General features: G+C 42.4%; 1 protein-coding gene across 1 annotated transcript in view; it reads right to left on the bottom strand.

The window, feature by feature from the left end:
* The window catches only part of Map3k19 (mitogen-activated protein kinase kinase kinase 19), a 50,894-nt gene that overhangs the window by 37,136 nt on the left and 1,463 nt on the right, over positions 1 to 12,295 (bottom strand). Inside the window, exons 2-4 of the mRNA XM_040737042.1 lie at positions 9,786 to 9,981; positions 6,893 to 7,081; positions 828 to 982 (exon numbers count right to left, since the gene is read on the bottom strand). Coding sequence (XP_040592976.1) covers positions 828 to 982; positions 6,893 to 7,081; positions 9,786 to 9,981 — 540 coding nt within the window. The remainder of the gene's footprint in view (positions 1 to 827; positions 983 to 6,892; positions 7,082 to 9,785; positions 9,982 to 12,295) is intronic.

Raw genomic sequence — 12,295 nt, 5'->3', positions numbered from 1 at the left:
ATATGCCAAAACCCTGTGTTCTATCCCTAATACTGAGTAAGCAAGGCATGGTAGCCCGTGCCTGTAATTCTAGACTGGCCTCAAACTCAACTGTGGACCTGAGAATGACCTTGAACTTCTAATCCTTCCTTTACTTCCCATGTGCTGAGATAACAGATACCACAACATCTGACAGGAGATTGAACCCAGTGCTCTACCAACTAAGCTACATCTCCAGTGCCCAAAGAACAATTATCTAGACCAATAGTCAGATGTCTTAAGAATAGTGGTCCGCAGTAAAAAAAAAAAGAGTGGTCAGTTTAAATATTAGTCCATTCCTCAAAGTTTGTTTGTTTGTTTGTTTAGTTTTTCAAGACAGGGTTTCTCTGTGTTGTTTTGGAAGCTGTCCTGGAACTCACTCTGTAGACCAGGCTGGCCTTGAACTTACAGAGACCCGTCTGCCTTTGTCTCCCGAGTTAAAGGCACGTGCCACCAACACCCAGCCTCCCATTCCTCAAAGTTATACTGAAGTCCCTTTTATAGTTTTACAAAAAAGTCATATATATTCATATATACATACACACACACTTATATATGAAACAGTCCACACATCTAGGTTTACATATTCTGATAAATTACAATGGAGTCACTGTCTTTTTTTTTTTTTTTTTGAGACAGGGTTTCTCTGTATTGTTTTGGAGGCTGTCGGTCCAGCCCGGCCTCGAACTCACAGAGGTCCGCCTGCCTCTGCCTCCCGAGTGCTGGGATTAAAGGCGTGCGCCACCACCGCCTGGCATGGAGTCACTGTCTTTCAGCTGGTGCTGTGCTGACTGACCACCCATACTCACGCATGATGCCTGAGGAGCTCAGCTAGAACTTCCGCAGGTTTGTAGACTGTTAATATATCCAGACTTTCAAATAGGTCCACATCTCTCACAGCCAGCATCAGAGGGGTCAGGCCATGCAGGTTTGGGAAGTTTATATCCAGGAACTCTTCAGATGCCTTCAACAACAAGAGTTTTGGTTACTGCTGTGTTTTTACTATATGGCTACTAAAACCAATCTTTGCATTTTCATTGCTTGACCAAATTCTCATTTTAACATTTTTTCCTGGAATGGGGATTTCACTGAGCTATACCTCAGCCTTAACTTTAATATAGTCTCCCCACCCAGGTGAAGGCATTTTTTATTGAGTCTTTGTATTTTATTCTTTTGTATTAATTTATTTTTTATATTCCAATCCCACTTCCCCCTTCCTCCTCTCTTCCTGTTCCCTCCACTCCCTCCCTCCTTCCATCTGCTCCTCAGAGAGGGTAAGGCCTCCCCTAGAAAGTCTACTAAGTCTGTCCCATCATCTCATTGAGGCAGAACAAGGCACCTCTCCACCCTCACATCCCTGTGTCTAGACTGGGCATGGTATCTTTCCATACAGAATGGGCTCCACTAAGTCAGTTGTGCATTAACGTTAGATCTTGGCCAATGGCTTCATATATTGTCCCAGTCACACCATTGTTACCTATATTAAGTCTAGTTCGGTCTTATGTAGGTTCCCCATTTGTCAGACATAAGTCAGTTGATCTCTCACTAGCTCAGGTCAGCTGATTCTGTGGGTTTCCCCATCATGGTCTTGACTCCTTTGTTCATATTTTTGCTCCTCCCTCACTTCAATTGTACTCCAGGAGCTTGGCCCACTGGTTAGTTGTGGATTTCTGCATCTGCTTCCATATGTTTCTGGAAGAGGGTTCTCTGAGGGTTGTGACTTTTAAGCTGGATTGCTTTATGTCTGGTATTCACTTATGAGTGAGTAATACTATATTTGTCTTTCTGGTTTTGGGTTACCTCACTCAGAATGTTTTTTTCTAGTTCTGTCTTGAGAATTTAAGGATGTCATTGTTTCTTACTGCTGAGTAGTAATCCATTGTGTAAATAAGCATGTGGAGGCGTTTTAATTATATTTTATATAGAATGCCAGGATTTTCCCTCTTGTGTGTTTTCATCTTGCTACTTCATAGTTGAGGCTGTAAGTCCAATGAGACAAACTGATGGGATGGGAGCAGATTTTTCTGTTATTTTCTAGGTCTTTGAGCTGCACATCAAACCTAGAGCTGATGTCTTCGCATTTGTTTAACCTGTCTTCGGGATTCACAATGACTTTCCAAGTTCTGTGATCATCGATGACTTCAAATTTGCCTATGTGGCCATGTTTCACCATTATAGTTAGGAACTGGACAATGACTTTGAGCACAGCCTGATGGAGCCCTGGAGTTTGCCTCTCTTCTAAGTGTTGCTGATGCTCTTGAGAACATCGGACAGAACATTCATTTATATCCTGGTGATGGCACAGAATGATTTCATAAACTGTCTGGAGTTATAGACAGTTGTGAGCTTCCATGTGGTGCTGGGAATTGAACTTGGGTCCTCTGGTAGAGCAGTCAGGGCTCTTAACTGCTGAGCCATCTCTCCATTTTGTTTTGTTTGTTTTTTTTTACAAGGTCTCATGTAGGTCCAACTGGACTTGTACTTTCTACATAGCTAAAGGTGACCTTGAAGTTTTGATAATCCTGTTTCCAGCTCTGGGGTTACAGGCCTGTGCCACCACACCTGGTTTATGTGATGCTGGAGGTTGAACCCAAGGCGTCATTCATGATAGGCAAGCATTCTACCAATTGAGCCATGTCTCCGGCCTCTTCAATATACTGTTTCTCAGTACCTGTCCTGAGAATCAGATAAAGCAAAAGACCTCGGCCCTGGGTTTCAGAGTTGGTTCCCAAAGCCATTTAACATATGTGTAGGTTATATTAGCAAGGCACTGTTAAATGGTTAATTTTAAAAATCACTTTGATGGGGCTGTGGCTCTGACTCAGACAGCAAGTGCTTGCTGAGTAAGTGTGATGAGGACTTGACTTCAATAACCTGAATCCAAATAAAAAAGCCAGGAGCGGCAGTGTGCACACACGATGCCAGTGCCGGGGAAGCTGTGACGTGACAGGTGGGTCCCTGGGCCTCAATGATCATCCAGACCAGCCTACTTGACAAGCTCAGGGCAAGTGAGAGACTGTCTTCTAAAAAAGGAAAGAAAGAAGAAGGAGAGAGAGATGCAGGAACAGAGGCAGCCAGAGAGAGACAGAGAGGAAGAGAAAGAGAGGAAGGAAGAGTGAGTGATTAAAGAAAACCGCCTGTTACCTGGCCTCCACCTGCACACAGGTGCCCGTATGCACTTGAAGATGTACATATCCACAAGTACACAGAAAACAAGTAACCCCAGCAAAATAAAGGAGGAGAAGTTAAAGGAAGAATGATTCAGCACTTTTATTTGGCACATACACTAAAAAATAATTTGTTTATCTGAAATGTAAATTTAATGTCCTCGCTTCTATAGCTGATAAACCAAACATAATTGGATGTCCAGTATTTTTATTTGCAAAATCTGGTAGCCCTATTTTAAAGTATCTTACTGTGTGTGTATGTAGGTATTGTGTGTGTGCGCACACGCGTACTTGCGTTTGAATGCAGGTGTGTACATACCATAAGAGGTATGTTGGTTTTCTCTTTCCACTGTGGGTCTTAGACATAGAACTTTGGGTGACAGGCTTGACCAGCAAAAGCTTTTACCCAATGATCCTTCTGCTAACCCTAGCAACCCTATTTACTGTCCTTCTAAGATGCACAACACAGGTGACATACCAGTGTTTCCCTGTAGGGTTGCATGCATGACTAGTGACACAATATGAAAACCACTTAGCAGTATGACTTACACAAGACAGGTGTTCCCTGAACATTGATGACTGAATGATTTGCAATAGGAAACCATGTCATTTAACTGCATTTATATAGTCAAAGCAGAAGTGGCATGTGGATATGATTAGTTGCTTTAGTAAAAATAAATGTGGGCTAGGAAAGTGGTTTCACTTATAAAAATGCTTGCTTGTGAGAACCCAAGTTTGTAACCCCAGCACCCTCAGGAAAAGTCCAGTATGGCGGTGTATGCCTATAATCCCAGGAATGGGGGAGCAGAGCCAGAGGATCCCTGGAGCTCGCTGACCAGCTGGTCTAACCAAACTGGTGAGCTCCAGGCTCAGAGATGGAAAGACAGGCAGTGATTGATAAAAACACCCAGTGTTGAAATCTGGAAAGGGTAGAGAGAGAGAGAGAGAGAGAGAGAGAGAGAGAGAGAGAGAGAGAGAGAGAGAGAGAGAGAGAGAGAATATATTCAGACCATCATAATCAAAAGTCTGTTGGAAGGCCAAAAATATATAAACTGCTTGTTTTATAGACCAAAGTAACCTGCTAATTTTCACCTCTGTTTCACTCTCTGCCATGGCAATATAGTCTTTACCTCAGCTTCTCCAGGGGCAAAATGGAGATAATGATATTACCTCAGCAGGGTGCTATGGGAATTAGTTAATTTTTTCTCAGTCTCTGAGAAGAAACTACCTCTTAGATCAATGCTTATTATTATCGAGAGCCGACATGAAGGTTTTGAGCTGGGAGTCGTATTACAACAGCGCATCAACTTAGCATCTCTTGGTTAAGCTTGGGTTCACATTCCAGGCAAAAAATAGTTCCTTAAAGCTTGGTTGTCATTTCTTCAGGGGTGAAAACAAACAAACAACCAAAAAACCAATGTAGTTATAAAAACAGAGATTGGGTTACAGTTATATACGACAAGACTACTATTAAGAAAAATGGATTGCCTTTTGGAAATTTTTCTAAGCTTCAGCTATGGAAGTATGGCATTTTAAACTATCATTGAGTACAACAAAAGCATGAAAAATGTCCTTTTGTTTTGTTACAGTTGTCCTTGAAATCCACCTGGTGAGGATAGCTTTTATTTATTGATCTGTTTATGTCTTTACCATAAGGGATTAGGAAAACAGTGTTTCCTAGCAGCAATATTGATTGCCTTTCAGTTGGAAGATCACATGGGCCACTGCTACAAGTGATAAATTGCTAATAATTAAAGTCCTTGGTTAGCCATACAATTTTGTAAGGTGCTTTGGGCTGAAGTCTCTAAATAAGAGTATTAGCTACCTCCAAAGACAACATTTAATAAATATATTCTTGAGGCCAAAAGATGGCTTAGTGGTTAAAAGCCTGTACCATGCTTGCCGAGGACCTGGGTTCCGTTCCCAGCATGCAGGCTGGGTTGCTCACAGTCACCTGTAACTCCAGGTCCAAAGGATCCAATCAGTTCCCTGCTGGAGTCCAGAGGCACTGTACTCATGTGCTCTAATGCACACACAAACACCCACAATTAAAAACATAAATAAAATCTTTTTATAAATGTATTTTCAGGCTGGAGAGGCATCTCAGTTGGTCAAGTACTTGCCATGCAAATATGAAGACCAAAATCTGATCCCCAGAACCCACATAAAAATCCAGGCCTGTGTTATATAGTAGTTTCCTCTGAGATTAAAAACATTCATCTTGGATGGGCACTCATTAAAACACAGGGTGTTAAAGGAAGGTAAAACTAAAGGATGTTCTAAATGGAGGTCAAATGTTCCATCTTTCAGGGAAGCTCATTAAGACGGCACGTAGACAACTCAAATAGCTTCAGGAAGTTCCAGAAACTGACCAGATTCATTCCCCTACCGCCTACTGAGAGTCCCATTCAGCTTTGCAGCACAGAAGAAGCAGAGCCAAGCTGAACTGCCTGGAAGAAACAGCTGGCAGCCAGCAGCCCACCATCTCTAGATATTCAGACCAACTGAGCTACCTGCAAAGGACATTCTCTACCCTTTTGAGCTACTGCAGGTTGTGGGTTAGCTCTAGGTTCCAGGTTTCAGGAGCTTTTACCTGTGCCTGGGTGGACTTTGGTGTTGCAGCTCCCTTTGAGACATTTATGTTCCTGTAGGAACCTCCTCACCCATATCCTGTAAGTCACACCAACAAAACTCACTAGTTCACCAAGTTGGACTTCGTGGTATCCATACTTTGGCTTGTTTTCAGTTACCTATCTGGGGTGAATAGATGCTTGCTCATATCTTCACAGGAATATTGTCACACAATAGCATGGTGTGGCATGTATTTCCAACCCCAGTGCTGGGGAGTGAGACAGGAAGAGCCTTGGCTAGCCAGCCTATCCTACTTGGTGAGATCCAGGCAAATGTGAAACTGTCTCCAAATAAACAAAACAAAACAAAAAGACCAAGTGATGCCTACAGTTGGTCTCTGGCCTTCACATGCATATGCAGACATGTGCACATGGACACACACACACAAGCAAGTTCCCCTAAAGTTCTTTGGGCACAGCTACATATTGTGCAATGTGTAAGCTCTCTGATTCCCTTTTCAGGATAGCGATGATAATTGCCAGTGGCCCAAAGGGATCTAAACAGCAACTGTGCAAATGGCAGTGATACCCAGGGAGCATCTCTGAGCAAGCTGACAGCGGTCCTCTGGGTCTTCCTGGGGTTCATCATTTCCCTGGGGTGCTGCCTGACTTCTCACTCTTAGATAGAGGGGGTGGAAATAGGTTGCCTCTCTGTTCTTCTAGAATCTTGCTTTCTACTTCTGACCTGTCTGGTCCTGTTATCTTTCTTATCTCTCCTGCCTGAGACTTTCTGGCATTGCATTTGAAAATAGCCTTCTTTTCCTTTGGAAGAAGCCTTGGGGGCTCAGCAGTTAAGACTGCTTGCTACTCTTTTCATAAGGACCAGAGTTCAGTTGCCAAAACCCAGAGTAGGCAGCTCACAGCTGCCTGTGACACAGGCTCCATGAGATCTGACAGCCTCTTGTGGCCTCTGTGAGCACTCATGCCTGCATTCACACACACACACACACACACACACACACACACACACACACACACAATTAAAAACAAAGATTAAAAACTTAAATGTCCTGTATCAGGCATAATCTGTCTTCTGCACATCTGTCCACCCCTCCCCAAGTAAACACTGTAACTAACCAGCAAGTGTTGGAGCTGTTCGAGATCCCCTTGCCACGAACTTCTTAGCAGCTGCATTTGGGGGTCTTGAATTCTCTTGCCTGCCAAGAGCTGTCTTCGTGTGTCACCATTGGCCACGTGGATGGCAGTTTGATTGCTGTAATTGCAGAGGGTGATATCTGCTCCCCTCTCTAGAAGAATCTCAACAACCTGTGAAACAGTAAAGTGATTAAGATTCAAAGACTTGTTTTTATTTTTATTTTAAAATGTTCATAATTACATACGTTGAGCATATTCTCCTCCCCACTCAAATTTTTAAAGGTTTTTTTTTGTGTGTGTGTGTTTTGAGAGCATCTCACTCTGCTACCCTGGAACTTGCTATGTAGATCAAGCTGTCCCCAAGCTCAAACAGATCTGCATACCTCTGCTTCCTGATGGCTAGTATTCAAGATATGTATTACCATACCTGGCTTACAAAGTTACTTTTTGTTTGTTTTGTTTTTCAAGACAGGGTTTCTCTGTGTAGCCCTAACTGTTCTGGCACTCGCTCTTGTAGATCAGGGTGGCCTTGAACTTATAGAGATCCACCTGCCTCTGCCTCCCAAGTATTGTTGGGATTAAAGGCATGCACCACCACCACCTGGTTTATAAAATTAGTTTTTAATTTAATTAATGTTTGTGTATATCTTTGTGTTTGTGTGTGTGTATGTGTGTGTGTGTGTATGAGTATGTGTGCCTTTGTGTGTTGAGGGGAGTGTCATGCAGACCAGAAGACGGAATCAGATTCATTGGTTACTTGTGAGCTGTCCTATGTGGGTGCTGGGATGCCAACTTTGGTCTTCATGATTAAGCAGCAAGTGCTCTTAACTACTGAGCCATCTCTCTAGCTCCATCTCCAGAATTCTTCATGTTTTTGAGTGTCAGCTGTACCTTTAGGGCCAGATAGAAGATTAGTTTAGATATGGCTCTCATTCCTAATAAAGCAAAAGCAGATAAGAGTGGAATAAAAATGGAGGACTACAGGCTGGGGGTGTAGCTCAGTGGTGGGAGCCCGTGCCTAGTATCCATGAGGTCCCCAGCACCACAAAAAATATTTGAATTCAGAGAATTATTATTTACCTTTCTAAATGTTGAAACCAAATCTCTGTGATGGCTGGTGTGGTGGAGCACTCCTTTAATCCCAACACTTTGGGAGGCAGAGACAGGCAGATCTCTGTTTGAGACCAACCTGGGCTGCATAGTGACATCCTGCCCCTCCACATCCCTCAGAAAAAACTCTAAATTAACAACAAAAAGACTCTGTGATATGGGTGATTTCTGAGAACTGTATTTTTAGACTGGAGGTCTATAAATATTTTCTTCTAAGGATGCATAAGCATTGAAATCTTTGTTATTGTTGTAGTTTGAAACAAGATCAGGATCTTATGTAGTTCAGCCTAGCCTTGAGGACCCTGAACTTCTGATTCCCTTGTTCTATCTCCTAAGTGCAGGAATTAGAAGCATGTTCCATGACACCTGGTTTATGTGGTGCTGGGACTCAAACAGGGTCTTCATGCATGCTAAACAAACGCTCTACCATCTGTTTATCATCTGTCTGCCTATCATCAATTATCTATTATTTATCTATATATCTATCATCTCTATCTGCCTGCCTGCCATCTACTTATCTCAATCAATCTACCATCTATCTACCTATCATCATTCTACTTATCTTACGCCTCCCCACACCCCCCTCCATGATCTGGTATTTATCTACATGTCTATTAGCTGTCTGTAGAGGAGCAAGTATTGGGCTCAGGGTCTTGTATTTTCTAGGCAAGTACACTTTACTCCAGCTTAGATTGGCTTATAAAGTCCTGAATGCTTCAAATATTTTTATGTCTTTCTGGAGAGTGAGTAAACTACATTTAAGTGCAAAAGTGATTAGTTTTTCAGTAAGTATGGAATAGGTGCACAGTGTGTGTCACGACTTTTCCCTGGTCTAAACCCTAGACAGTGAACCAGGTAACTACCCAGACTTCAAGCTACTCATAATGTTTTGGGGATGCAGAGACTGCTGAGAAAGCAGCAGTGTGGTGAATGTAAAGATGGGGACGAGCACAGGAGACTGGAGTGGTGTCAATGCGGAAGACCACTGAGCTGTCTTTCAAAGTCCTGGAGGACTTCAGCAGACAGTTCTTACAAAGGCAGAGGATGGAGCTCAGATGGTAGAATGCTTGCCTGGCATGCATGAAGCCCTAGAATTTGTCCTAATACTGCAAAGACTGGACGTGGTGGCCCACATTTATAATCCCAGTGCTTGGGAGGTGGAGGAAGGAGGATCAGAAGCTCAAGGTCATCTTTGTGTATAGCAAGCTCAAGGCCAGTTGTGGTGTGATAGTGTTAAGTATGTTTTGTTTGGGTGGTTTTTTGTTTGTTTGGTTTTGGTTTTTAGGTAGGATTTCTCTGTGTAGCCATGGTAGTCCTGGAACTCACTATACAGACCAGACTGAGCTTGAACTAAGAGATCTATCTGCTTCTGCCTCCCAGGTGCTGGGATTAAAGAAGTGTGCCACCCTGCCCGGTGGTGGTGTTAATTATAACTTGACAGCATCTATAATTACCTAGGAGATAGGCCTTTGGGCATGTCTGTGTGAGAGTTTTTGTTTTTTATGTCTACATTCTTCCTAATAAGCTGTTGAAAGCGTAAAAAATAATAATAAAGGCTGAAAGACCCCCGGATCTATCAGAAAACAGAAGCTGAATTAGACAGTGCTGTCATAATGATCTTGACACCCCCCCCGAGCTAGGGTTTTGCAAGGCCTGGCAACAGAACTTTGTTGGTGGAGGAACAGGAAGCTACTATGGTTCAGAAAACCAAAGGTAAACACTCCTTGCTTTCTGCCAGACTCCATTTTATTCCTCCCCACTGTACCTCTGATAGATTTTCTTCTGCTGCAGTAATGAGAGGCGTATTTCCAGTCTGCGGGTGCTGAAAGTCAAGGTTCCCAAGGACTGAGTGGACTTCAGGAATATGGCCACAGATGCATTCCACATCTCCCCTGGAAACCACTTCCAGGAAATCATGAATCAGTTTGTTTTTGTTCATCTTGCTGGTTCCGTATAATTGCCTTAAAGGGGAAAATGACTTAATGACATGAAGGCCAGCAAAACAGTGGGTGGTTCCGTTGTAACAGAGTCTGCCTTTATTGTTACTTGATTCCGTCTAAAGAAAAACAGGATGGGATGGAGGACGGCTCCGTAGACAAAGTACTTTGCTGCTCAGTGTGTTCAAATTCTCAGACCAACATAAAAGCTAAGCATACTTGGCAACCACCTATAATCTCAACACTCAGGAGGCTGATGGAGGATCCCCAGGACACGCTGCCAGGCTTAGAGAGAGACCCTGCCTCATTAAAGTGGAGAATGACTGAGTAAAAAGCCCAACATAAACTTTAGGCCCCTGTATGTACATACACATGCATGCATACTCACATACCATGTATACACATACATGCACATGTATGCACACTACACACATACAGATGTAAAATATAATACATGGGGTCTGGGTAGATGGCTCAGTTGCTAAGATCACCTGCTCTGCAAGCAGGAAGACCTGAGCTCAATTCTTTTTTTTTTGAAGATATTTATTTATTATGAATACAGCATCCTGCCTCCGTGTATCCCTGCACACCAGAAGAGGGCGCCAGATCTCACTATGGATGGTTGTGAGCCACCATGTAGTTGCTGGAAATTTAACTCAGGACCTCTGGAAGAGCAGTTGGTGCTCTTAACCTCTGAGCCATCTCTCTAGCCCCTGAGTTCAATTCTTTAGAACTCATGAAAAAAAAATGAGTTTGACCCCAGGACCCAATTAGTAGAGAGAATTGACTCCCTGACTTCCATATGTATACTGTGGCACACATTTACACACAGACACAAAGACATAGATATACATTTATACCCACACACATTAAATGAAATGTAATAAAAAATAAAAATATTGGGGCAGGAGAAATGCCTCAGTGGTTAAGCACACTGCTGCTCTACCAGAGGACTTGAGTTAAATTCCCAGCCCCTACATGGCAACTCACAGCTGTCTCTAGTTGTAGTGCCTTCTTCTGGCATGCAGACATTTTTGCATATGAAACACCCATATTCATAAATGCGTAAATAAATCTTTTCTTTTTCTCTTGCTTTTTCCTTTCCTTTTTCTTCTCCTCTTTCTTTTTCTTTTTCTGAGACCAGGCTACTCTGTGTTTCCCTGGCTGTCCTGGAACTACCTCAGTAGACCAGGCTGGCCTCGAACTCATAGAGATCCACCTGCCTCAGCCTCCTGAGTGTGTATGTCCCACCACTGCCCGGTAAATCTCTAAAAATAAAATAATAAATTTACGTAAGTGATATTGTAATGTGCCAGGTAGTAGGGACACACGCCTTTAATTCTAGCACTTGGGAGACAGAGGCAGGTGGATCTCTATGAGTTTGAGGCCAGCCTCGTCTACAGAGGTAGTTCCAGGACAGCCAGGGATACACAGAGAAGCTCTGTCTTAAAAAAAAAAAAAACCAAAAAGTTAAAAATAAATAAAATTTAAAAATGTATATGCACAACTTGCTACTTTTAAAACTTTGTTTTAGGTACATCCATGTATTTTTGTGTAACCTCCAGTCCTTTACTCCATATCTACTGTATTTTATTATTTCTTCTCTTAGTAATGGGCATCTAAGTTGCCTCTGGTGTTACACCCTACAAACAACAACAACACTGTGATAATATCTCTATTGGAGACTTGTTATACATAGTCCAAAAGTCTGCTTGCACCTTATATGTCAAAGATATTCAATTTCACTAAAACATGCCAGAATATTCTCCAGAATGACCTCAGCAAGTAGCAACACCACTTGGAGTTCTTCTAAGCAGCCATTTGGCTGACTGCAGTGACTTAGTCATCATACCAGTCATTAGCATTTAATAAGTGTCACGATTGGAACGTCACTAAAGGAAGCAAGAACAGACAATATGTTCAAAATTAAACCACAGAAAATTTTCAAGCCAGTACACATACGCATCTTAGAAAATCATTTTGCAACTCGGATTTATTCATAAGTTGCTTCTCAAAATGCAGTAGCACTTTAAGGCTAGTAAATGCTTTCATAAACAAGATAATTACAGCCCATCCTTCAATAAAGCTGAAAACCATGTATTCAAATAACAATCAGGCAAGAAATCAGTATTTATGTCATCTGATTATTCATAAAGGAGAACTAAAATCTCAAGTACCCAACTACTTTTCTCCAAGGTTGTTACCTAGCAATGAATGTTTTAGAGTCTGTGCTTTAACTCTTGCGGGTAACCTTTTTGTTTGTGTGTTTGTTTCTCGGGTAGGGTTTGGCTTTGCAGTTCAGGCTGGCCTAGGTCCCAGGTTTGGTTCCAAACTCTCC

The sequence above is a fragment of the Mesocricetus auratus genome, unplaced genomic scaffold, assembly GCF_017639785.1.
Source record: "Mesocricetus auratus isolate SY011 unplaced genomic scaffold, BCM_Maur_2.0 Super-Scaffold_100676, whole genome shotgun sequence".
Taxonomy (NCBI): Eukaryota; Metazoa; Chordata; class Mammalia; order Rodentia; family Cricetidae; genus Mesocricetus; species Mesocricetus auratus.
The sequence above is the reverse complement of the archived record's forward strand: the minus strand, read 5'-3'. Positions and strand labels throughout refer to the sequence as shown.